General features: G+C 45.0%; 1 protein-coding gene across 5 annotated transcripts in view; it reads right to left on the reverse strand.

The window, feature by feature from the left end:
* Positions 1-27,738, reverse strand: part of ANOS1 (anosmin 1) — a 675,260-nt gene that overhangs the window by 189,727 nt on the left and 457,795 nt on the right. For 3 of the 5 annotated variants that reach the window (XM_049704920.1, XM_049704921.1, XM_049704922.1), the window contains one exon: positions 6,360-6,503. In XM_049704920.1, the coding sequence (XP_049560877.1) occupies positions 6,360-6,479 (120 nt within the window). In that variant the 5' untranslated portion in view covers positions 6,480-6,503. Of the gene's footprint in view, positions 1-2,049; positions 2,356-6,359; positions 6,504-23,175; positions 23,299-27,738 lie in introns of those variants that run through there. The other 2 variants (XM_049704923.1, XM_004265423.3) reach the window with 2 other exon arrangements.

Consider the following 27,738-nt stretch of genomic DNA (forward strand, 5'->3'; position numbering starts at 1 on the left):
AAAAACAGCAGTTATTAAGCCCTGAGTAATTTGCGGCTTATTTCACCCAGCTAATTAAAATGTAATCAGGATTGTCTGGCAATGTGTATTCTGTCAGCAGTTTTTCTTCCGAAGAGAAATCATGCCAAGAGACCACAAGAAAAGCCTTTCACGGGAATTGGCTCGATCTAAACTGCTTCTTTAGCCGCTGAAACTGTAAAACAAATAAATTACAGCAACTGACAATTCAATTTAAAAAAAGAAAGAAGAAAGAAAGGAAGGAAAGAAGAAAAAGAAAAGATACTCTTTCTCCCTGGGAACAGGCTGCCGGTTCGTTTTGTTTTCTGTTGTCGTTTACACAAGAGTGTGGCGTCTCCTCGGGAGAGTGGCTGCGAGCGCAGGGCCGGCGGTTTGGAAACCAGGGGGCTGGGGAGGGGCCCTCTCCAGGATGTCCGCGTAATTTCAGCGCACGAGACCACACTCCCTTTTCCCTTTCCCTGAAGAGCCACGAGGACAGCAGAGCGCGCCGAGTTCTCTGACACCCACCGGATGTCGCTTCTTTGAGAACACAGAGAAACACGCACTCAGGCGCATGCAAACTTCGCCAGCTGGTTCACTCTCTGAAGATCCCAACTTTTAGTTCTCCTTGTGCCACTCGGCGCGAGGTTTCATGAGTTCTCACGCCAGAATGAACATCGCTTCAGACTTCGGAGATTCGTCCCCAACTCCACGGTCATTACGATGGCCTCCTGTCGCAGCTCAGTTCCCAGGGCCTCTGGGAAGGCCCATGTATCCCGCCCGAGTGGAAGAGACGCCCAGTTTATTTCTCAAGGGCAGAGGGCTCGGCTTAGAACCCCACCCAGGAGCCCCGGTCTCCTTCTGGCCTCCGCAGTTTTCCCTGCGGCGAGAAGCTGGGACTTTGGAGCAGGTGAGCAACTAAGGATAGAGACGAAAAGGCGAGGGCGAGAACCAGGGCAGACAAGAGGAATTCGGTTATCTGCGTGAATGGTTTCAGAGTGCGCGCACTCGGGTCAGCTGGGGAAGGCAGCTGTGGGGCGCGCCTCGGTCGGGGCCGGGAGCGGTTCCCGTGCGCCCACCCTCGGCCAGTGTCCCTGAGCAAGTCCCGCGGGGGTCCTCCCCTCTGTGGCGCCCTCCATCATCCCCCCCCCGCCCGAGGATCCCGGCCATCCACAGCACCAAGCGTGCCGTTCTCTGAACCTTCTACACACCCAACACCCACACTCCCACAAGCTCTCCTACCCTCAAGCCGACAGAGCCTACGAAGACTGGGGGAGATACTGACCCCCGGGAGCCCGCTCAGAGCATCCAAACACGGCGCCTCCAAGTCCCGTATCCCCTGCATCCCTTCCCTTACTCTCCACGCCATTCGTTGGCGAGACCTGGAAGTTCTGGGGCTCCGAACTGGGGCGCGCACAGCTACCATCACCACCGCCTCCCCGGGCCCCAACACAAACGCGCTGGAACGCACGACTTGGCCCAAGTGCCCCGCCCGGGGCTCGAAGGGTGGGCCGCGAGCTCTCGGCCCGCCGAGGGCGAAAGCAAAGCTCGAAAGAGACAAAAGTGTCCTCCCGCGGGCACCTGCGGGGCCGGGGCTCGTCGCGCGGGTCCCCGGGCGCAGCGGTGCGCGCCTCCCGGCCTCGCTCGCTGTGCCCGCCGCGCCGAGGGCCCGGAGCGCCCCGGAGTTTGCGGGACTCGCCACCAGCCCGCAGTCCCGCGCGGAAGTCCCGAGCAACTAACAAACCCACACTCCCACCCTTGGAAGCCACACAACTGCTCTCCCTTCCCAGAGAAACCGCCTTTCGTTTCCCCCTCGGAAGAAGGGAGTTAGGTAAAGATGCCCCAGGCTTCTTTTTCCTTTCGGGAGCAGGGACGGTGCTGGAAAAGAGGGTTCGCGCACCCAGACTGTAAAATCCACGCGGAGGGAAAGACGGATCTGCCGGCTGAGCTTGGGCGAGAAGTTTGGGCGGCGAGGCTGGGAGGCGCGCGCCCCGTGCGCACCCGCCGCGGCCCGCAGCGCCGGGGAGGACCCGGGCGGGCGGCGGTTCATACCTGGAAGTGCTGGAAGAAGGCGGAGATGCGCGTGATCTGCAGGCTGAGGCACCTGGAGGCGCAGCGGGCGCGCTGGACGCTCCCGGCCGACAGCGACTCGTCCAGCCGCCGGGCGGCCGTCGCGCCGGAGCCGGCCGCCAGGCATCCCCCGGAGGCCGCCAGCCAGAGGCAGAGGGTCAGGGGCGCCCCGGGCACCATGGCTGCGGGTTGGGGGCGCGGGCGCCGGGCGCTGGCCGAGGCTCCCAGCTCCGCGCCGGGGCCGCACTGCCGGGAACCTCGCGGCCGCCGCAACTCCGCTGGAAAGTTCAATCATTCAACTCCGGCCCCGCGCCCTCCCTGCCAAGGCCCTCCCCGCTCTGCCTCCAGGGGTGGGGTGAGGGTGACAGGCGGCCGCGCCATTGGCTGGAAGGGAAGTGAGTGACGGGGGGCGGGCGGAGGGCCGTGGGCAGGTCTGAGGGGCAGCGAGCCGGGAGCTCTAGCGCAGGGGGATGCCGGCCGAGCGCCGCCGTGCGCCCCTCTCCAGGTGGTCCGCTCCCACGCAGGTTCCCCCACGGTCCGCTTGCGCTCCTTCCAGCCCCCCCTCCCCCACGCCATCCAGTGAACGTCAGGTGCGAGCAAGCCCGGGCCTGGATGTGAGGCGCTGTCTCGGGCAGCAGGGCCTCGGCACCCATAAGGGCATGGGAACAGGCTAAGGAAGGACGGAGCGCCCCTAAGCTGTGGGCTTTCTCCCCGGTTCCTACCCCGGGCTCAGCTCCGCTCATGCTTTCGCTTATCTGAATTTCCCTTTTCCCGAGGAGTGGGAAAGAGCTAAGTGACAGGACTGTGGTGGGTGTAATAAGGCGAGACAGAGGCCAGGCAGGGACGTTTGACTGACACGTCCCTCATCCTCCCTCCCTCGTTCCTTCTTTCTTTCCTTCATTCCCTTCCTCTCTTCCTCCCTTCCTTCCTACTTCCCTCTCTTTTTCCTCCCTCCATTCAGACCTTCCTCCAATCCTTTCCTTCCCTCCTTCCTGTTGTCCCGTGGAAACCGACCTGAGCTGGCAGCTCATAGACCACCCCCCAGTTTCCTCAGGTGTGTGTTGTTCTCGTAAGCACTACCCGCCCCCTGGTTTCCTCAGGTGTGTGTTGTTCTAGTAAGCACTACCCGCCCCCTGGTTTCCTCAGGTGTGTGTTGTTCTAGTAAGCACTACCCGCCCAGCCTGAGTGACTTATTCAAGACAAACCTTTCCTACACTCTTCTCCTTGTCTTTGGCCCAAGTCTTTTGATTTGGCCTTTTCAGCAGCAAAATTGCTGCCCCGTCCCCTCTTGTACTCTCTTCCAATGCTCTTTCACCACACGCGTTCTCCATCCCCAGCTAGGGCCCCACCAGAGGAAGAGACGCAGCAGCATCTATGCTACACCACCCCTAACAAAGCCCTGTACTGCCCTGAGCTCCACTGGGAAGTGACTGTGCTCCAGCCCCCTGCCGGTAGGAGAGCCTACAGAGGGCTGGGATGTGAGGAAGGCTGTGCTCCAAACTTGGGGATACTTATGTAACGCAACAGAGTCCAAAAGACTCACGCACACTCGTTCGGATGCGGGGCAACTGACGGATACTCCCGTGAACTGGCACTGCCACGTTCTCGTACAGAATTGCACTCGCACATTCCAAGACGCGGTATCTCCCTAAATGCACCACTAAGCGTAGCTAGAGCGTCTAGATGCACACAACCTGCTCAAAGATACCGCGCAAAGCTGGGGTCTTCTTCCCACAGAGCCCGTGGCTTTTCCCAACCTCCAATCCTGTCCCCCTAAAATTCTGCAGATTTTCCACTCTGAGATTTTGAGATCTTCCTGTTCAACGGTAACAACAACCATCTGCAGTTATCCTATTATACCCATGTTTCCTTTACATCAGCTTACATGTATATTTCTTCATAGAGTTTACGTCAGCAAGGCCAATAAAATTAATTGCTTAGCGTGTTTCCCAATGAGTTGTAAAAACCAGCGTTGTTTTGTTCAAAAGGTTCTGTAGGCAGAGCTGGCCTGGCGGGTGTGTGACCTTGGAAGGATCCATACCTTGTTTAATGCTCTTGCGTCACAACGCTGATGTTAATTTTCAACACCATCGCCCGAATTTGCATCTCGCCCTAGGTCCCACGAATTACATAGCCAGCGGCACCTGTAGCTTTTAGCATGACGATGCTGCACGTGAGCCGGAAACATAAAAAATGTAGACATGGGCTCACGTGAACTCATAAGTTTGTTTCAAAGATGCTCAGAACTGTGGATGGAAATCTTTTTAAAGAATGTTAAACATACTCAGTATTGACTAAGAGCAAAGAAGCTAACCGTGGTGACCCCAAGCAGGAAGGCGCACTGAGCCTCAGGTCAACCAACGGAGGAGAGACAGCTAAACACAGGGACTGTCTTCCGAATGTTATCGCTTTCATTCAGGAATGACTAAAAACACTTCCAAGAGCTGCAGTGCCTCCTTCCCACAGGGTCTGAGTTTTGAAGTTAAGCAAATACCTGGTCTTGATGAAGGTAAGGGTATTATGATGCCTATATTTTCTGATGGTATCTTTCATTTATAACTCTGCACGTTATATCATGAAATTTATATTCTAGAAGGTGAAATCACAGGGACAAGCGTGCTGGGCTTTTACAGCAGCTTCTCAATGTCCAAAGGGATCGCTGCATTTTTTTAAAAAGCGACGTGTGTTCTGCTTATAGGGGTTACATAACATTCATTTCCATGAATAAATGCATTTTATGATAAACCACAGAAGAACATCTAGTGAGCTGCACAAAAAGTTTAGGATTAAACATACAGGCCTGCTTTATTATGCATATGTTAAAATAATACTTGCGGTTATATTGCTTTCTTCTTTTAGAATTATCACAGACATCTTCTGTGATTATGCTGGCTTTTTTTCATGTTATTTATTTTAATTGCAGTTTAAAGTAACTTTGAAAAGGGAAGCATTTTGGTAAAGTCAGAAGAACAGTCAAAATCTGCTCTTGTATTCTGCTCACATATGCGCAACTATTATGCAGCTCACCCCTTGAACTGGCACAGAGACTCCCTAACTTTTGACATGACTGGGTAAGCCATACCCTACGTTCCTGAAGACCAACCACATGAGAGGGGAACCAGAAGTACGTAGGGAAGGAATGACAGGTAAATGGGTGGGTGGGACTCGTCCAGATGCCTTAGTAAGAAAGTTAGTATGTCTTTCCTCAAAGCCACGTTGGACCTCACGGTCTGAATTTGGAGAGGAAATGAACCTCATATTGACTTCAGTGGGACTTAAACAGACAAAACACCCATCTATTAAAGAGAGTAGAAAAGGGCCTTAATTGACTCTTGTCTCTACATATATGAACACAGTTGGACCAGGACGTGTGGTCCATCTCAGTCAGGTTACAGAAGAAACACAAAACCAGGCCCCCATTCCCAGTTTCCAAAAATTTAGCTATGCTCTTCCTTGCAATTGATTTAGATTATCAGTTTCTTCTCCTTTTTATACTTTTTTCTTTTTTCTTTCTTAAGCAGAGAATAAGAGGCCCCTGAGAGGTTTGTTAAAGGTGCACTCCAAGACTCCACGTGCAGAGATTCTAAGTAAGCACATCTGAGGGGAGGCAGCCCTGGAATCTCAGCTTCGAAACAACACCTCCTGATCCTAGAGCACGTGAGCCACGGGCAGGTTTGAGAGAGAACTGATTTAGAAAACACGTGCCCCATTTAAAATGAGTGGAAGCTTTGATTTCAGTAGCATCTATGACTTCATTTTGTTTAAAGTACCTTTTTTAGGTGTGTGTGTTGATATAGATTGGACACACCTATCTACTTCTTAATGATCATATTGATATATTTTTCCCAAAACGTTTAGCCAAGACACTCTTAGACTCATTTTTGGGGGCTGGCGGCTTGTCTCTTTAAAGGCTTTTCAGCTGCATTCGATAAGGATAAACTGTGAAGGAAGCGAACACAGTCTTCGACATTCCGCTCTTGGAAAAGCACACTGAGAGCTTACTCCAAAACTGGAGAAGGCCAATACTTTAGTTCGATGGCATTTATGAGTTTTAAACCTAGTGTGGTCCGTGGTCATGGGTTATGGGTTATAGGGGACAGTGACGTGAGGGCAGGGAACTCACATATGGTGCCCAGTTTCCTTTTACTTGCTTTCACTGGATGATGCAATAACATGCATCTTCTCTCAGAAACTGCAGTTAACATCCAGAGAAATTGAAATTAATTTTTAAAAATTAACATTTTGAGAAAAACCAAGAAGCGAGCCATGCTAGAGCCTTGGCCGGTACCCACCTCTACACCTGCCTGCGGAGTCGTCAGAATTTGGGAGCCGGACTCTTCCAGATCTCTTCCCCAACTTGGCTTTCCCCCTCCTCCAGACTTAACTCTCGTCGGCTCAGCTTTGAACTGCATGATCCAGGGAACATAGAGAAAGCTCTTAAAAAAAGGAAAAAAAAAACAAAGTGAAATGGGGAGCTCGGATGCAGTTAAGAACTGCATGTCTAAATATCAGATTTGCATCCTTTGTAATATGATTTCAGGTAAGGATGGGGTGAACCTCTATGGCGCTGTACCAATCTGTTCCCTGATGGCAAATGTAATCACTTACAAATGAAAATTATAGCTTTTTGCATTGGGTCACTGAATATACACTCAGCTTTTTGGAGAAGGACGTGCATATCCATTTGCAATTATCTGCTTGCTTTTTTTGTCTTGCAATGTAAATATCCTATTTGGAGATCATTTTAGTTTACAAGACGTTCCTCTTCAGCAACATTATAAAAATTCAGTCGCAGTATACACAGGTTTAAAGGTATTATTTTTAATTATCTCGATGTTTACTAAGATATTACTAAGAAGTATCAGAAATGTGTTTGGATTACTTTTGTGTGCTGAAGAATATTTTAATGAAAAATTTAAACTTTTTTCTGCAAAATATACAAAGAATTGTCAAATATCACAATTTCAAGCTACTACCACGCTTCAAGAATTTGTCTCCTTGCCCTTTTTCCCTTCCCTCCCCCAAAGTCACCATCAATCCATCAATTAGTGTTAAATTTGTTTGGTACCTGTTCTGCAGTCATGCTAAGAGCCTGTTCTAGATTAAGTCATCACTAAAGTTTTATTCTGTCCCTGCAATAATTACTAAAATTTAAATACTAAAAAAATGTATAAAAGTGTGTGCATGTTTATGTTTCAGGGATCAATTGTATGGTGATGGTGATGTTCAACTGTAAATGCATTACCCTCTCAGCCCCAGGAAATTTTAACTGTAGCTTATTTGAGGGCTTTTGTTGATTTTAGTGTCTTATTGAGCATAACAGCTGCTGCCCATGCAAGGAACACTGGGTTTTTAAAACCCAGTGGTTTCAAAGAATGCTCAATGTCAGTGGAATTGAACACTTGTCCCAAAGACCAGGCAATTAACTAATTTTACACAAATTTTAATGTTAGCAACACTACAGTGAGCAACCAGAAAGAGTTAGGGTTCTCACATTTGATTTTATATATAAGCTGTAGATACTGAAAAACATATAAATAGCTGGAAAAGAAATACTACGTAACGGCCAAATGGTGGACACTAAAATATAAAAAGTAACTTGTGTATTTCAGGTTCTTGACATGACCAAAATATTACCACATTGCCCCCAAACATACATTTTGAGAAGCATAAGCAAGTTACAAGAAATCTAAATTATATAATTTTATCCCAAATCTTAAATGAGATAACTTTAACTAAAAACCTCATTTCTCACTGCTGAAGGGCCTGCTTTTCATGGCAAATGAATAATAAATGGTGCAGTAAAATTCATATTTAAAATTTTGTAAAAATGAGACTTTTTTTGCTTTTTAAAATGAAGCTCAAATAATCATACTTTTATTCTGAGTTTCATTCCTAAACATGAAAAGAAGCCTACACAGGTGCTCCTCAGAAAACTGAAGCTCTATTCTGTTGAGAGACTGAAGTGGGGTTGTTCTTTGATGTTGTTCAGCCCATGGAAATTTCCACTGAGCCAAGTAAATACCATGGATTCGGAGAACTTTCTGAAAAGGAAAAAGGCAACTTTTAGCAGGAAACAGCGCCACATGCTGGCCATCTACATAAAACATGACGGCAGTCGACAGAATCCTCTGTTTGATAACCTAATTTGAGGACGTCAACTTTAAGGCATCAATCTGACTGGGATAATCATGCAACGTTCTCAGTGAATAGTAACTAGACTAATTCCACGGTGGACTTCAACACAGGAAAGCTTTCCTCCTTAACTACAGTCACGCTGAACTAAACTAGGGAAACGAGCACAGCTGTCTTCAAGTGAATTTTTTTCCCAGCTTTGAAGCACTTCTCAAGCTATTCACTACAGAACTCAATGACAAAGGCAGCCTGTGCGTGAATTCTATTTGAAGTAGCTCCTTTTCCACACACCTTTGCAGCTCATGCATTGCTTGCTTGTTAAGATTTCCTAGAATATGAGACTTAGGTGAATAAAACTCAACACCAGGGGAAACTAAAGCAAATAAAGTTGACAGCCTTTATCTTCAGTGTTAGCAGAACAGAAAGAAGACCCAGAAACTGCCTTTCACCGCTCACTGGCCACCTTACACAAGATGGACCAAGAGTCAAGAGATGAAGATAAACACATTGAAGAATTTGAGGGAAGCGCTGTGATACCCTGGGACCGAGGGAAATAGATTGATGAATGTAACTAAGGTCGGAATTAATATTCTTCTCTTCTGGATCTGCAGGGGCTAAAAAAAAAAAAAGTGTCCCCTAGCACCAAAACAAAACAAAAAACAAAAACGTTTCGGTTTACTTCCAGGATGTTCTACAGTGGCTAACAGGAACCAGCTGGACGATATTCTGCCCTTGATTGCCTTTGGGTGCTTCCAGGAATCCGAAATCAAAGGTCGTTCCCTTCCCTCCTCTCTCCATACAGTTGCTTCTCCTGCCCACCCCTCTTCACAGGCTCACACTCCCTCTCACACAAAAGGTTGACTTCGAGCTCCAGACGAGGAATGCCAAGGCTACTTTGCTCTGTGTGCTCCGTTTTCTTAGCAATCTGTGCTTCTCTGGGACACAGAGGGACAAGAACTGGATATCAAAGATGGTACACGGGGTTCCCCTAGTGTTTAAGCGGGATTCCTAGTGGGAACATTTTTCTTACAGTCCTGGATGTTGCATCATGTAGAGAAGGTCCTTGGTGACCATGCAACAACTTCTCAGCTCAAAAAGAACTTTCAATGCGTTTCTTTTTCTTCTCCTGCAAATAATTAGTAGCTACCCTTTTGGATGGTCACAGACCACAGTCATCCTGGAGAAATTTATGTTCGACATAATGATATTCGTACTGTTTTTCATATGTGAGGACCGTGCTAGGGAAAGTGTTCAGTTGAGAGAAACCATAGCGGCAGACGTGTACCTGGGTCACTGATACTTAGTAAGAGGGGTTGAGAGGAGTCTGGGATCACTGAGATCTGGCTGACTCTGTCACATTAGCAGGATCTCACTAAGTGAATTACTGCCTCCTGGCATTACGAACAATGAAAGAAATGAAAGTGATCTAAGCCCCTTGCTGCTTTCAGAGAATTAGGTGCACATGTTCAATGTTAATCAATGTTAATTTAATACCAAAGACTTTTGACCCTAGATAGAGATTTTTCCCTCCCTGCCAAATAATTAACTGAAATTATAGCTGTAACTGTAAAAATTATACAGTTATGACTTCATACTTGCCTCTTCAGATGCTAAGGGACTGTGAGAAATGATGTAGTTTGAAGACTAGAAGGGGTGAAAAATACCAGTTCGGAATCAACCTGGTGTTAAAATCTCAACAGGGGCAACGAGGGATGTGCTACCTAGGCAAATTCCTTCCCTTCCCTGCGTTCCCGTATCTTCCCACTGCAAAACAGATATCGTAACAGAAACCACCTCCCAGGATTATTCTGAAGTAATACTTTGAAAAGACCTTCAGTTAATAATAAGTGCCCAAACTAGGCAAGGTACATATAGCATTCACAGTATTAACCAATGGATTTATAACGTACGTTTTGCTTTTGTTTTTAACTACTCCTTTAGTATACATTTTATACCAGGGTTTCCAACCTCAGCGCTATTGACATTTGGGGATAATTTGCCGCGGGGAGCTTCCTCTACCATGGGAAGCTGATCTGGCTTCCACCCACTAGATGTCAGTAGCATCCACACCCCATCCCCACACAATCGTATCTAACAAAATTGTCTCCCGACAGCACCGTGCGTCCCCTCCATGACTCCCAGCTGAGAACCACTGTGTTAGAGCAATACATCTTTAGTTTGGAGGAGTCAGTTCCCACTAATGGAAAGGTAAAGATGATTTTCAAATGACTTCTGAAAGGAACATGAGCTTCTGAATATGAAAACGAAGTCCACTTTCTAAAAGGATTTCTCAACACAGCTTATTTGACAATATATAAATGATGACAGACTAAAGAGAAAAGCAAATATCCAGGTACAACGACCATCTGCCTCTCCAGGGTATCCAAGACGAGCGGTCAAACCTCCGATGTTATCCAAAAGGAACTCGCACAGCAGATGTGAACACCAGAGCCGTTTTTCTACACCTGGTCAAACACTCTACCTGATCTTAAACACACCTCTTTAGGTGCCTGCTGCATAAAACTTGATCGTTGGGGAGTTAAATGATACATTTTTTCCTCAGTTAACTCTACTTTTTCGTCATCTTTATGGAGGTAAATCTACTAAAAACAGAATTAACTTACATAAAATACAATTTGTACATTTTAAATGAGCAATTTGATTGTTAAGACGTAATTTGAATTAAAAAAGGATGCAGTTGTGTGACCACCAATATGACTGTGATATAGAATATTCCCAGCACCACGAATAGTTCTCTTAGGCCCTGTTGTATCCATTTCCTGCCCTCACTCCCAGTCTCTGGCAACCAGTGATCTGATTTCTGTCCTTCCATTTTTCTCTTTTCCAGAACGTCATATAAACGACAGTATGAAGTGTTGTTTCTTTCTTTTTTTCACGGAGCATGTTGTTTCTGAATTCAACATGTTTGATGCAGGAAGTTTATTCCTGTAACTATATGAGGTTCTGAAAGTATGAGGTGGGGATTCAGGAACCACATAAGAATTATCTGAAATTATTGAGACCTGAAACAAATGGAAATTCATCAGGCCACACCCTTCTCTCTGCTTCCCAGCATGCAATTTGGCTGATTTAATGCAGCAACCCTGGTTACAGCTGCCTGCAGGGGGCGGCAAAGGGCTGGGATGCAGCACCAACATTTGCCCCCAGAGTCAGAGATGTGGAACGGCGGCCGGAAGCTGAGTCCCAGGCGAGAGAGCTTCCAGCTCAAAGCTTCAGCTAAACCTGAATTAGGCCTGGGAAGTAAGGAGGTCCTCAAACCATCATCTGACATGAAAGAATAAATCAGAGGTTAGATCAAAGGTAAATCCAGAACTATAGAGAAGCATTTCTTAAATAAAACACACAATGCATTCACTTTTTAAAAAAAAGATATATTCAGTTATATTAAAAATTAAGACATCGTGTTCATCAAAAACATCTTAAAGAAAGAAAAGAGACTCATTACAAAGTGGAAGAAAAATATTTTCACCACTGACAAAATATTAGAATGAAGACCAGGGAGTGAATTCCTACAAATCAATAAAAATAGCATAAACAGACCAAAAGAAAACTAAGCAACAGTTATGAACAAGCACAGGCAGACGAGGAAACACGTTTCTAAAAGGCAGATGAAGGGATGTTTGGCATCATTGATGATCAGGAAAAAAATAATCTAAAATAAGACCAGAGCACATGTGACTTTACACCCTTTCTCTCAGCTACAACTGAAAGTCTGTCCATGCTACCTCTCAGAGAGTAGGGGGCTCCACAGAAGCTTTTATTCATTGCTGGTGGGGCTGTAAATTGATGCAATGACTCGGGAAAAGGGCCAGACATCACCTGTAAACAACCAAACCACTCACACAGCTGCTGATCCCTCAATTACACTCCCGGGTAACCCAAGAGAAGCTATTGCATGTGTATTGCAAAAACCACAGGCAAGCAAGTTTTATAATAGCACAGCTCAAATCAGCAAGACCTTGAAACCAACAAAATGTCTATCAGTGGAAGAGCAGATGCATACACATTACGAAGACGTATACAGCTATCAAAATAAATTAATTACTGAGATGTACATGTTAAAGATCAACCTTAAAAACTGAAAACAACTTGGCAGTGAAAGGAACTGCCAAGAGATTAGTGTGGCAAGATATCCTTTTCATAAAGTTAAAGATGAGTAGAATAAAATTAATTAGTAAGCATACATATGCAATAAATCTACATTAAAAAGAAAGGAAAAGGGATAGTTGACCTAGATTGCAGGGTTATAGTGAAGAAAGCAAGAGGGTTGGTTGATTGTAAAAGACCTGGCTTGTGTTGTTGGTAATGGGATTTTCTCATGTCCATTACACTCTTAACAATAACTAATTAAATAGCTAGTTGAATACGTAAAAGGTACCATATCTGGAAAATGGTGAAAATGTCTGGACCAGGAATTATAATTCATCCAACTCCATGTTCCTGAAATTTTAATTTAAAAATTATAATGGGGGACTTCCCTGGTGGCACAGTGGTTGAGAATCCACCTGCGATGCAGGGGACACAGGTTCGAGCTCTGGTCCGGGAAGATCCCACATGCCGCAGAGCAACTAAGCCCATGTGCCACAACTACTGAGCCTGTGCTCTAGAGCCCGTGAGCCACAACTACTGAGCCCACATGCCACAACTACTGAAGCCTGCGTGCCTAGAGCCTGTGCTCCACAGCCAGAGAAGCCACTACAGTAAGAAGCCCGCGCACCACAACGAAGAGTAGCCCCCCGCTTGCACGCACAGCAATGAAAATCCAATGCAGCCATAAATAAATAAATATAAATATAAATAAATGAATATATATACATATATAAAATGAAGTAAAATTCACAGTACCAGATACTACATGTTTATTTAAGCAGCAATTCAGGGCCCAGGTCTTCTAGAGCAATATTAAATGTATTCTTGTTGAAAGAATGAGTCAAAAAGCAATTCTTTTTCTTTTCTGAGTACAAAACCAGAGAAGAATAAGTCTTAGTAGTCGAAAGTTATTCTTGGGAAAAATAAGGAACAAAAAGGTAGCGTTCAAATGACTGAAGAACGTTGACCTTGAGAATGCAATAGCTCCAGACTTTGTAGAACTGTTTCGTGTCCCTAGGAAGACAGTATGTGACTGTGAGAAAAATGAGAAGGTAAAAAGTACAAGACAGGGAACTGACTCACTGGGAGACTATGAGAACTGCAGGGTTTAAACAACCACCGCCCATGGCATGGTCTCCTGTGCACCTCCTGCCTGCCCACTGATAGGGGACGCCTTGTTTCTCACCTCTTCACTCTCCTAACAGAAAATTGTAAGGCTCATCATCATACAGATGATACTCAAAACCACGGGCTGAATGAGGTCACATGGGGACCAAGTATGGATATATGTAAAAGGGAAGAGCTACAAGGATTAAAGATCATCACAAGACAGGAAAATACTTCCTACTATAATAAAGGCTTCCCTAGACTCATGGATTGGTGATGTCTGGAAAACCCAGACCTGTCATCTGGGGAAGGTCTCAAGTAATGTAATATTAGGAAAAGATATGTTCCGAATTGTATCTATATCAGATGTAACCTAACCTAACCTAAATCCTTCTATCAGCCATTTGAGGGTTTTCTGTTACTATGATATTACTGAATTGTTTTCTCCGTGTTTGTTAGACTTATCTTTTGGATTACTTGAGTGAGTTTTAGGAAAGACTCTCTTCAAACATGATCTTTTTCATGTTAGTGGGAAACCATTTATTAATATGATAAAGGAACTGTGATGGTTAATTTCACGTGTCGATTTGACTAGGCTAAGCGATGCCCGGATGGCTGGCAAAATGTTATTTCTGGGTGTGTCTGAGAGGGTGTCTTTGGAAGATATTAGCGTATGAATCAGTAGACTGAATAAAGGTGGCCCTCACCGATGCAGGTGGCCACCATCCAATCCACTGAGGGCCTGATCAGAACAAAAGGGCAGGGGAAGGGCATTTTCTCTCTCTCTGCTTCTTCTGCCTCTGCTCACACACAGTCACATTCCTGGTCCTTGGGCTTTCAGATTCAAACCAGGACCTACGCCATCTGCCCCAGAATTCTCAGGTCTTGGTACTGAGACCTAATTGCACCACTGAGCTTCCTGGTTTTCCAGATAGCAGATGACAGATGGTGGGACTTCTTGGACTCCATAACCACATGAGCCAATTCCTATAATAAATCTCTATCTCTTCTATCTATCTGTCTATCTATCTATCCATCTACCTACCTATCTATCTGCCTAGCTAGCTATCTCTATCTATCTAGCATATTTGTCTATCTATCTATCTACAGTATCATCTAGTTATCTGTTATCCATGTATCTAATCTATTTATCTATCATCTGTTTGTCTATCTGTTTCTCTACCTACCTACCTATCTTCTATCAGTTCTGTTTCTCTGGAGAATCCTAATACATGAAAGTCTGCTTCTATTTCTAACCTCATAAGTAACTCTGGAAAAGTCTTGGGCATTGAAGAGAAAGGAAAACAAAAACACAACACTTGCACACTAGCATAAACTTAGTTAAAAGGAAAGTAAATAAACGAATAATCCAACCCAAAACTAAAATGTTTAAATCCAAACCACAATTATTCTAAAAGTTATTTTAAAGTTATCAATCCATAGGTATTTTATGTTCCAGTTTTTATTTATAGAGAAATTATAATGGTCTTATATTTGGACTTGCAGCCTAGCACACTAATAGCATAAAATACTTTATAACTTTTATTATTATTACCATTATTTTGCATCTCCAATAAGTCACTGAAATGTTCACTAAAAAAAAAAAAGGACTTAGAAGTTAAGCATTGCTACCAACATGTCAAGACAAAGAAGTAAATACTTTTATCCTATTCCAGATCTATCTTTACAAGACAGGAAACATTTTTAATGCACATTTTTCCATATCTAAGTGAAAGAAAATCCTTTTACAAAACATAAGCAAGCACGTAGGAAGCCATGGAGTAATGGTAGCTATTATATTCTCATTTAAGCTGGAGAGTTGTATCATTTTATTTGTAGATATTTTAAACACAGATAAGGTAAATCAACTCTGGTGGTTTTAATTTCCTGCATTGCATCATTTAAATCCGTGTCGCTCAATGCTTGTGACCACGAGTGATTTAAAAATGCACATGCCCAACTCAAGGCCCCAACTCAAGACATCTTCATTTAATGGTCTGGGGTGGCTTAGGTATCAGTAATTTTTAAAGCATTTAGGTGGTTTTGATGCCACCAGAGTTGAGAATCAACGAGAATTTCTGTCCCTGAATTCAAGTGATAGATTTGAGAAAAATTATGAGAATTGGATGAAAATGGTAGGAAACTCATGATTTCTCAACATCAGCACCATTAACATTTTGAACAGGATCCTTCTTTGTTGCGAGGTCTGTCCTGTGCACTGTAGGACGGTGAGTGGCATCTCTGGCCTCCACCCACTGGATGCCGGTAGCACCCTCTCCCCAGTGTGACAACCGAAGGTGTCTCCAGACACTGCCACGTGCCCCTGGGGGACAATCTTTGCTCCCTTTCCTAGGTTGAGAACCACCAATGTGACTAATTCCTACATCGAGGATATCCAAGCAGTACTTCTAGGAAAAACGAAACAAATAAACAAATGTGTCCTTTAATTAAAACAAAAATATATAACCATGCCAAAAAAAAAAACCAAAAGGAGACACAATATTTCAAAATGAAGTTCTGCATGTTTTGAATTAGAAGTGAACCATATAAAAGCTTTCCATTTCTTGTATTGTTTCATTTCTGGATTCCCTCCCCTACCCCGCCTTCACTCCACTGCCTCTTCAAGTTGCCTCAGTGGAACTTCTTGTGAAGATAAAAGTCTCTCCCTCTCTCTCTCCCTCTCCGTAACTACTGGAAGGTTGTAACTAGCTCCCCCTTCCACAGCCTCACTTCCAGCTAAGGGCTCCACAGCTCCACCCCCACAGGCTGCACCTGACTGGCCTCTTCCCTTGAATCGGCGACCAGAAGTAGCCCCCGGGAGGGAAGACCATGCATTCACCTGCTCTCCCTCTCCCTTCCTCCGCCTGGCAGGAGAGGGGTACAGTTAAATCAGTTTCTGTTTCTCATTTGCTCTCCTCCCTCCGCCTCATGATTTTCACATGATTAGTTTTCTATTTTACTTGTCCAGCAACAAGTTAAAGAATATCCATTCATTCAGTGACTCTCTGAGCCTCTCATATGTCTCAAGCACTGTTCCAGACACTGTGTCGCAATCATAGACAAAATAAAGTCTCCACCCTCTGGAGGTTACTTATTCATAGGTGGAGATGTTTACGTCACTCTAGACAATGATATTCCGTCCTACAGTTTGCATTTCCTTATTGCATGAGCTTCTCTTTTCAACAAATATTCAACCAATGAACTTTGCTAGTTCCAAAGAATGCTAAGAATGAGGTTTTTTTTAAAATGTTGAACTTGCCTACCCAGCTACTTGACACTGTGTTGAGTAAGTTCAAAAGCAATGACCGCTTTGACAGCAAGCAGGGGAGGGCACCTTGAGGAGCCCGGATGGGGGGCTGCAGGGCCAAGGTCACCCATCACCAGGTAGCACTGGGGACCACCTGGGTGGTGTAGCTTTACTGCGATCAGTCTCTCAGCAGAGAAGGGGCCCTGCTTGGAGCCACGGGGTTGAATCACAGCTGTCAAGTCTGGAGTGTCTAAGTGGCAACCCCCTGAGGATCAGTAAAATAAAACAGGGTTCATCACGTCGACTGCTGCTCAGAGCCGTGAGAATGGCCTTGCGTGCTGTCCACCTCTGGACCTGCCTCGCTTGTGCTCAGGGTGGACAGCCGCTGCAGCCCGGTGGACACTGCTGTGTTTCATCTCAGCCAACCCGTTGGTGAACCAGACCCCGGCACTTAGGGGAAACTCTGGGAACCAAGGGCTTTGCTTCAGGTGATGAGAGTGGGGGCGAGAGGTTCCCGCCAAGGGGTAGCAGCCCCTGTGGGAGGCCGAGGTGCCTCCCCGAATGCCCCGTTCACACTGGGCAAGTGAGGCGGCTTGCTGGGCCCTTGCCACGTCCTTAGTCACTGAGTCAGAGGTGACCCGCCCTGAAACGGGGCTATCAGGTGGGAGACTCACAAAACCTCTGAGCATCCCGTGTTCAGCGCTGACAGGAGCCCAGCAGCACGCTGACAGCCGCTCCTCAAAGGGGAGAGCTGGAGACTTCTCCCACCGTTAGTGTCATCTGCTGGGCACGGAGAACCAGCGTGTGTAGCACCAACAGTTCACAAAACCCAGCAGAAGTGAACGATGGCCATGACAATGTTCAGGTGAAGATGACCGTCTCCCACCTGCCGTCTGGCCACCGGTGACCGTGAGACGCTGTGATTGTGCTGGGAGCCCCACCTCAATTTCAGAGAGGTTAATATGTGTAAAAATAGATGTTCTTGAGTCTGTGAACTAGGGGGCAGAGCCCTGCTCATAGCTTGGTTGTAAGGCTGAAATGCACTAATCTTTATTCCGTGCACACAAGCATGGGACGTCATAGGACACACTCAGTGTCATTCTCATTTAAGCCATGCACTGGTTTCTTCTCTGGGCCAGCTGAATTTGTCTGCACCCTGGTACCTTCCACGAAGACAGACGAGAATATAAGAAAGGAACCCACATTTGTCCTATGATGTTAAAATCCTTTATAGGATGAAAAATGGAATGAATATCTCTGTAAAATAAAGCTATAAAAATGAGTTAAGAGGGTAATTCTCTTCAAAAACCTTAACCCGATGCCGTGATTTCTAATATGGTCCTCGAACACACCTCAACTCTACTTGTAGTCAGTAGGACTACAACTGCCACCCTGGTTACGACTCGGCTGCGTTTTCTCTCTCTATTCTAAATGCGTGTGGCCATTATTTATTTCCAATCTCACAAGATTTCTAGAAGGTAGTTTAAAAGCAATTATGGAACCATCATCCCAGACTTTGCAATTACACTGACTGTATTGATTTTTATTTTTCATGGTAAATGACTAGTCTAGTAACTGTGAAATTTAAGTGAAAAAGAAATTGTTGGTTCAAAATAATGTAATGAAACTTGGGACATAAAGATGCTGGTAGATGATTATTAGCTGGGTTTCCAAGCCTAGCATGAACATTAAGTTGATCTACGAGGAATGAATAAAAGAAAATGTGTGGCGCTTTTTATGATGCTATTATAATGTCGATGCTTATAGCTGTATTTATATCTACTTATGAAGCACTGGTAAATGGCTTAAAACATTTTGAGTTTTGTGAGTGTCACCTATCTCACTACATTAAAAATCTCTGCCCTTATAGAGCTATTCACTATTTCTGTCACTGTATATTGGTAGGACATTTTAAATAAATTTAGAAAATGTGGTTTTCCTGCTCTACATCTTGTATTCCCTAAGAATAACCAATTAGTTGAATATCTCTTCTAAATATATACTTAGAGTTTATTGCTTTATTTGAATAATATTCATAAATAGTCAAATTAAGAGGTCACTGGAACTTTATGAAAATATTAGAAAACAGTAAAGTATTAATTGGAGGTTTCACAAATCTTAGCATTTTCTAGTGGGTTCAGCGCCTTCTATTTGACTTGATATGTGTTAAGAAAGAAATCCTACCCAAAGTAATCTACAGATTCAATGCAATCCCTATCAAATTACCAATAGCATTTTTCACAGAATTAGAACAAAAAAATTTATAATTTGTATGGAAACACAAAAAACCCCAAATAGCCAAAGCAATATTGAGAAAGAAAATCAGAGCTGGAGGAATCAGGCTCAGACTATACTACAAAGCTACAGTCATCAAAACAGTATGGTACTGGCACAAAAACAGAAATATAGATCAATGGAACAGGATAGAAAGTCCAGAGATAAACCCATGCACCTATGGTCACCTAATCTATGACAAAGGAGGCAAGAATATACAATGGAGAAAAGACAGTCTCTTTAATAAGTGATGCTTGGAAAACTGGACAGCTACATGTAAAAGAATGAAATTAGAACATTCTCTAACATCATACACAAAAATAAACTCAAAATGGATTAAAGACCTAAATGTAAGACTGGATACTATTAAACTCCTAGAGGAAAGCATAGGCAGGACACTCTCTGACATAAATCGCGTCAAGATCTTTTTTGATCCACCTCCTAGAGTAATGAAAATAAAAACAAAAATAAACAAATGGGACCTCATTAAACGCTTTTGTACAGCAAAGGAAAGCATAAACAAAATGAAAAGACAACCAACAGAATGGGAGAAAATACCTGCAAACAAAGCAGCCAACAAGGGATTAATCTCCAAAATATACAAACAGTTCATGCAGCTCAATATCCAAAAAACGACCCAATCAAAAAATAGGCAGAAGATCTAAATAGACATTTCTCCAAAGCATACAGACAGCCCAAAAGCATGTGAAAAGATGCTCAATATCCCTAATTATTAGAGAAATGCAAATCAAAACTACAGTTAGGTACCACCTCACACTGGTCAGAATGGCTATCGTCAAAAAATCTACAAACAATAAATGCTGGAGAGGGTGTGGAGAAAAGGGAACCCTCCTGCACTGTTGGTGGGAATGTAAATTGGTACAGGCACTATGGAGAACGGTATGGAGATTCCTTAAAAAACTAAAAATAGAGCTACCATATGACCCAGCAATCCCACTCCTGGGCATATATCTGGAGAAAACCATAATTCAGAAAGATACATGTACTATGATGTTCATTGCAGCACTATTTACAATAACCAGGACATGGAAGCAACCTAAATGTCCATCGACAGAGGAATGGATAAAGAAGATGTGGTACATATATACAATGGAATGTTACTCAGCCATAAAAAAGAATGAAATAATACCATTTGCAGTGACATGGATGGACCTAGAGATTGTCATACTGAGTGAAGTAAGTCAGACAAAGACAAATATCATATGATATCACTTATATGTGGCATCTAAAAAAATGGTACAAATGAACCTATTTACAAAACAGAAATAGAGTCACAGATGTAGAAAACAAACTTATGGTTACCAAGCGAGAAGTGGGGGAAGGATAAACTGGGAGATTGGGATTGACATATACACACTACTATATATAAAATAGATAACTGATAAGGACCTATTGTATAGCACAGGGAACTCTACTCAGTACTCTGTAATGACCTATATAGGAATATAATCTAAAAAAGGGTGGATATATGTATGTGTATAACTTATTCACTTTGCTGTATAACTGATTCATTTTGCTGTGCAGAAACTAACAAAACATTGTAAATCAACTATACTCCATTAAAAATTAATTAAAACAATAAGAAAGAAATCCTAGTTGTTTCAATGTCTGGTACTTTGGTACTTTAGCGTTATCGTTTAATATTAACTAGGCTGCAAATATTATTTGAGTATTCAGATGAGGAAATGAAGGTTCACAGAAGCTAAGCCCAATCCCAGTGGGTAAGTGTGGAACTGTTATCCAAACCCAGGTCCAGGTACTCCAAATTCCATGCGTTTTGCATTAGACCATCCCTCCAGACACCAAAAATGCAGAAAAGGATTTAGTAGAAGGAAGAAAGTAATTGGGAGGCAGAATAAATGCACCCATGGCTTCATCTGTAATAACCTGAAGTTAAAGGCTAGCATTAAAATCTTACACAGAAGTGAAAGATTTGTAAGTAAACACCAAGAAGAATGATATTATTTCAGTGAACTGCTCAAAAGACTCATTGTAGTTCAGAGATTAAGTGAACCTACAGGTCAGCAGTTGGGGATGGTGGTGGCGGGTACTGAACGGCTCAAAATGTCCAGAAGCATGGGTCCTTGGACACACGGACGGCCAGAGTACATGGCCACAATCTCTTACACGGAGCAGAGGTCAGGGAATTTTACGGGTGGTCCAAGATTCTAAAACAAGGCCAGCTAATTAGAGCCCAGGAACCAAATACTGCTTGTCTTCTGTTTCTATAAATAAAGTTTTATTGGAACAAAAAATAAGCCACTTCCACTCATTTGCATACCATCTATGGATGCTTTCACACTACGCGGACCGAGGTGAGTAGTTGTAACAGAAAACTTATGATGTACCAAGCTTAGAAGATGGACTGCCTGACCTCTAAGGAAGAAGTCTGCCCACCCCTAGTATAAAGCAGAGACCAAGTGTTGGGCAAATGGCATTCTCAATGTGATGGAACCACATGGCTTGCCTCCTGCCTGTGCACTCTCGCCCGAGTCTTGCCAACGATATCGTGTTACACAGCCCTGACACACCTATTTCACATGTGACCTCTGTCAGCACCTCCTCTGACACTGCTCTTTTCTGTTCACTACTTCGATAGCTGTCGAGGGGGTCTTCGCCTTCACACCTGCCCTTCCTGCTACTGACCAATGTCAGCAGACTGAGCCCTCACAGCACAAAGTAGGTGCTGTAGCTCTCCTCCTACACGCACACCCATGGCTCCCCGTCACTTGTGGATGAAACCCAATCTCTTTTCCTGTCCTCCAGCCCTTCCTCGTTTGCCCGGGCTCCCTCTTGGGTCCTCTCCTTGTTCTGTCCACTCCAGCCCCAGAGTATATCTTGCTGTACTTCAAGCTTGTTCCTTCCTCAGATGATCAAATGTTTCCCAGAGCCAAAGCCATTTTTACACCCAATCAGCCCTTCATCCTCCAGCACCCGTGCAAGTGTCACCACCGCATTCTTTGATGCAAGGAAAATAATTCCACACATTCCAGCAGAAATACCCCTAGTCTGTATGAGAACTGCATTTTGAATGTCATTAAACAAGAAATGACAAATTTCCTCAAAATTCTCAATACATAAAAGATGGTACATAAGTTGATTTTTATTTCCCTATCATCACTTTAACCAAAAAAATCTGTAAAATGCCTTGTAAGAAGCCAAGAAAAATATGTTTTTGTCGAGTTCTGATTTCTCCATCTCTAGTCACGTATATACTCTCAACCCCCAGTCACTCACTGGACCTGCTTCATTTTTCTTCCTAACACTTATCTCTGCCTGAAATTGTATTCTGTATTTGTACATTTATTTATTTTATTGTTTCCTCTTTATCTCTAATTAGAATTGAATCTCCATGAAAGAACTTTTTTTTTTTTCTATCAAATTTGCCACTCTTGACACACAACAAGAACTCAATATTTATAGAATACTGGGTGAGTTGTCCATGTTTACAGATAAAACATTACTTGGTAATACACAGATCCTGTTGTTATGTTGACATAATTTACATCCTTTGGACCACATTGAAGGGATGATTCTACTGTACAGTTGCTCATACCTCTCCCCATGCTGTGTGATCTGGTGCCCCCTTCCCTTTCTGACGTCTTCTGAAACTGCCCTTTCCTCCCTCCCTCCCTCTCTGCCCCCTTCCTTCCCTCCTTCCTTCCTTCCTTCCTTCTTCCCTTGCTCCCTTCCTCCCTCCCTCTCTTTCTTTCGTTCTTTCTTTCTTTGTGATTCTGGAACATTTCTGGCCTGCTTTCTTTTGAGGTCTCTGTCCTTGCAGTGTCCTCTGCCTGAAATACACCGGGGGAAAGAAGTTCACATAAGCGACACTTGCCTCTGTCCAGTTTTTGCTCAGAGGCAAGTTTGTCAGGTCAGCACACCCTGCCCTTCACGTCTAAGGCTGGGAACTGCCTCCACCCCAGTCCTCTTGACCCCCTTCCTCTGCTGAACTTGTTTTCCCCTGTGACACTCACCACCCTTTTAAAGTCTAAACAATGCAGCATAAAATTATCATTATGTAAACTATAATAACGTGCAATGTAATTACGAATGATATAAAATGCTTATTGTTTATCATGTCTCCCTAAAAGGTAAGCTTCAATAAGGCTCAAGTCTTTGTCAATTTGCTCCCGTTTCTTGTACCTGTCTGTGTGGGCTGCTATATAAACATACGCTAGCCTGGGAGGCGTAAACAACAAGCATTTGTTTCTCACAGTCTGGAGACTAGAAGTCCAAGATCAAGTGCAGGCAGATTCAGTGTCTGGTGAGGGCCCACGTCTTGGTTCATGGCCAGCTGCGTTCTCAGTATAACTTCACATGGCGGAGGGGTGCGGGAGCTCTCTGGGTCTCTTTCACGAGGGAGCTAATCCATTCATGAGGGCTCCGCCCTATGACCTCATCACTCCCAAAGGCTCCACCTCCTAATGCCACCACATTGGGCAATAGCATTGCAACAGAGGCATTTGGCAGCGGGAGGGGACACAAACATTCTGTGTATTGCACTGTCGTCCCCTCCTGGTACTGGGGCTGGTCACGCCAGGCTGGTCCCCAGGCTCTCCAAGGAGCAGGCTTCCAGCTGGGATTGCCCAATGGGCGGTGCGTCTGGGCTGCTGTGTCTTTTAACAGATCCCAGCGCCTCCAGTTTCCAGCAGGCGGTGCTGGCCCTGGGTTTGGAAATCATTGCTTCCGTCCTGCATTCCATCCCGAGGCGGCTTTACTGTTTTTGGAGGTTGTGCTCTGCTCTGCCTTCCCAGCCCAGGTTGGCTGTTTAGTTCTTCCATCCCCTGCCATCACCTTCCTGAATTAAGCGCCCTCTGTTTTAAATACTCAGAGTAGTGTCCGATTTCCTGGTAGACCTTGAAATACACATTTATCTTTCTTGTGTTTAACGCCTTCTTGGAAGTCAGGTAGGAGAAAGTGAAGCAAGGCAGTGGCCAGTGATACACTCATGACTCACCACGGACTAAAACCAAGTGACTTAGCCTCTCGGTAGGTTTAGCAGATAAGCCCTGGTTTAATGTTTCCTCCACTGCCACAAGAGAGATGCGCTATAAATCACCATTGTAGACAAGAGCTACAATCCGATGTACAGCAGAATCACAGTCATATATGGCCAAGTCATTCATCACGAGGCCTTAATTACATGAAGAGACGCATTAAATTTATCTCCGCTGCGCTTTCCACATTACAGTATAAGATAGCACAAGAATTCTGACAACCCAGGAGCGTCTGAATGAAGAAAAATCCCTCGAGTCTGCAGCAGGAAATTGCTGAGGGCAAACGTTTGTACGGATGCATGGGAATCACGAGAGGAAGGCCTTTCTGGTGGCTCTCGGGGCACCTGGCAGGCCAAACCCCCAGTAACCACAGCTGTGGTCATTGCCTTCTCCTCAGTCTCTGGACATCTCGGAACAGGCCACAGTGATTGACGGATATTCAGGACGGAGAGAGAAATACTGAGAACTCAGACCTGTATGGGGGAGGTCATCCCCATGGGCTTCCACGCACGTTTCAGGGCAATGAGGTGTCATGGACAAATACTGAAACAGACGCAGGACGCAGAACAGGAGATTTGGTGGTGGGGGGAGGACAGAAGACAGAGGAATTACTTTACCCCGTCGTCCAGGGTGTTATCGCCAGGCCAAAAAGATACGGAAGATTCACTGAGTTCCGGTCCCAATTTCGCCAGCACATGGCCCCGCACAATCTTAAACATCCCCGTAGCCAAGGCTGGCTCCAGACATTCCTTGGAGAGTTACTACTGCAAAGCTTCTGATAGATTCGAGGTGACCGGGCTGTGGACCGTGGAGGCACAGATGCCCCCCTGCCGACACTGAGCAATTCTCTGTAGGAAACGCCTCCACGGTGGTGTCCTGGCACCTCGTGTGTGCTCCACAGGCCGCCCGTGCAAAGGCTGACCACACCCCGACCCACGTCTTGGTGGAAGACCCTGCAATTCCTTTGGGAGCTGATGGAGTGAAGCCTGGGGAGGAGCTGCTATGAGGCACGTTCCCAGCCCTTCCCCCACCGAGGGTCACTGCTGTATGTCCCTAGTTCCAGCCACCCACAGCTCAAGGCCTCTGCCATCTGCGTGCTTGAGTTCTTTGCTGTCGTGCGAGACCAGAGTCCTGGGGAGCCAATGCCATGCTGACCTTGCTCCCTGCCTGCATCCATCCGGGCTCCTTGTGTCCCCACTGGCCACGTCCATGGAGGAGTGGCCAGCCCGACCGGCAGACAGCAGACAGCAGACGCTGCAGGCTGTGCTTAGCGATGGCAGGACCACATGGTGGTTTCATCTGGGCTTGCACCCTCTGTTAATGGACTCCGGTGCCCCATGCTGGGGTCCTGATGCTCCGTAGCACAGGCTGTCGTGGCTTGCCACAATTAGGTAGGATGTCCTCTCAGTGACACAGCCACAAGTACCTCGTGCTGTTTCTCGATGGTTTGCAAACTTTTCCCACGGGTCTGCAGGTCAGGATTCTCCTTGTGCAGCCCCAGAACTTGTATGCACCATTCACTAGGCAATTATGGGGTAAAACAGTGGATGCCGCGAGATCCTCCTATGGCCCCAAGTGTATGAGGTGACTCTACTAACTGTCCTCAATTATATCAAATTCAAAGATAGTTCCTAAGAGCAAAGAGTGAGTTCATGAAATCTAGAGGCCAAGAATACGTTGTATTTCGTCACAGAGTGCATAATGTACACATATACTGAATAGAAACTTCTCCTCGACTCCAAGTATGTATAAAGCCCTCTGAACAGCCCCAGAAGCAGGAACAGCGTCAGGGAGAGTATTTGGATCGAGCTGCAGAGTATCTTACTTTTGCCACGTAAGCCCTTTTCTTACAGCAGCTTTACAGTAAATAAATACAAGTGTTAGCTTTTTCAGCGGTCACTGACATGTGTTTTCAATCATGGCTCTTGTTAGTTTTGAATTCTATAAGAACTCAAATTCATTTTTAATTATAACATGGCTGTCCTCTGGCTAAGTACAACCCAGATGTGATATATTTGGAATAAAAGCAGATTTCGCCACCATAGCCTAAATGTGCTCCTATCATAAAACATATCTGATCCCGAATGTCTCGGGCGCTTCAGTGACTGACTGTAGCCGGGCTTTGCACGCCCTGCCAAAGCGAAGACAAGAAGCACAAGTACGGGTGCCACCCGGTGTCCCCACAGAACAAGGGGGACCCGCCTCCGTCTCCAGGGACATCTTCTCCAGTCACGCTATGTCAAGGAGGTTTAGTGCAAGCGCGGTCTGAATTTCCTGGTTCCTCTTTTCAGAATCACAAGTTCCGAAAGGAAGATAGAGAGAGAAGGAAAGAAAGAAAGGAAGGAAGGGAGAGAGGAAGGGAACGCATACTTTTATCCAATCCGTTAACGGCATGATAGTCAGAAAAGAATAGAAACTAAGATTTCCTGTAGAACCAAACGAGACTATGAGTAAAATGGCGTTTTCACCTTTTGACTTTAGGATTTTCCTTTAAGCCACAGACGCACCAGGGCATGTTTATGTGCAGTCAACATTTAGGGGTTATTCAGATGGAGAGTGAGGGCCATGAGATCAATGTGAGATTTAAAGACGGTGCCTCATAGGGAGGGTGGGAGGGAGACGCAAGAGGGAGGGAATATGGGGATATAGGTATACGTATAGCTGATTCACTTTGTTATACAGCAGAAACTAACACACCGTTGTAAAGCAATTATACTCCAATAAAGATGTTAAAAAATAAATAAATAAGGACAGTGTCTCGTCAGTTCTTTGTACTCAGAACATGAGCGTAACAGTACCTCCAGTTGCTGCGCCTTCCTTGCCCTCAGGAAAGGCCTGCTTGTGTCTGTGAGCTGGGACACAGAAACGGAATCCCCAAGTTCAAGGGAGCCTTAAATAGCAACCAGTCCCCAATCCACAGAGACAGAAGAAGACTAGTGGCTGCCGATCGCTGGGACGAGGCGTGAAGGAGGATGAGCTGCTAGTGGCTGTGGGATTTCTTTCCGGGGTGTTGAAAATACTCTGGAATTAGACAGTGGTGGTGGTCGTACCCCTTTGCCGATACACAAAAAACCACCAAAATGTATGCTTCGCAATGGTGATGTTACGGTATGTAAACTATGTCTCAACTAAAACAAACAAATAACACTTAGCAGTATGCGACGGTCTTTGCGCACGCACGCACAAGCACACACATGCACGCGCGCACACACAGGCACACACATACACGCGTGCCCACACACAGATACACGCGCACCCACCCACACACACACACACACACACACACTGCATGGGGCATACTTATACTTAAAAGGTCTTGTTATCCGAAATTCACATTTAATTGGGTTCCCTGCATTTTGGAGGCAGACTTTTCCTTTTAGAATTGTTTTTGGTTAACAACTGAGGGGAAAGTAGAGAGTTTCCATACGCATAGATCCCTCCCCGACACATGCACAGCTCCCTCTCTATCAAAATCCCACACCAGATGGCGCACTTGTTACCAGCAGTGAACCAACACCGACACATCATCATCATCCCCCGAAGTCCATAGTTTACACGAGGGTTCACTCTGGGTGTTGTGTTCTGTGGGTTTGGACGAGTGTACAGTGACATGTACCCACCATTACAGTACCATATAAAGTAGTCTCACCGCCCTAAAAATCCACTGTGCTCTGCCTGTTCATTCCTCCCCACACTTAACCCCTGGCAACCACTGATCTTTTTACTGTCTCCATAGTTTTGTCTTTTTGAGAATGTTACAGAGTTGGAATCACGTAGTAT

The sequence above is a fragment of the Orcinus orca genome, chromosome X (genome assembly GCF_937001465.1).
Source record: "Orcinus orca chromosome X, mOrcOrc1.1, whole genome shotgun sequence".
In the NCBI taxonomy this organism is placed as follows: domain Eukaryota; kingdom Metazoa; phylum Chordata; class Mammalia; order Artiodactyla; family Delphinidae; genus Orcinus; species Orcinus orca.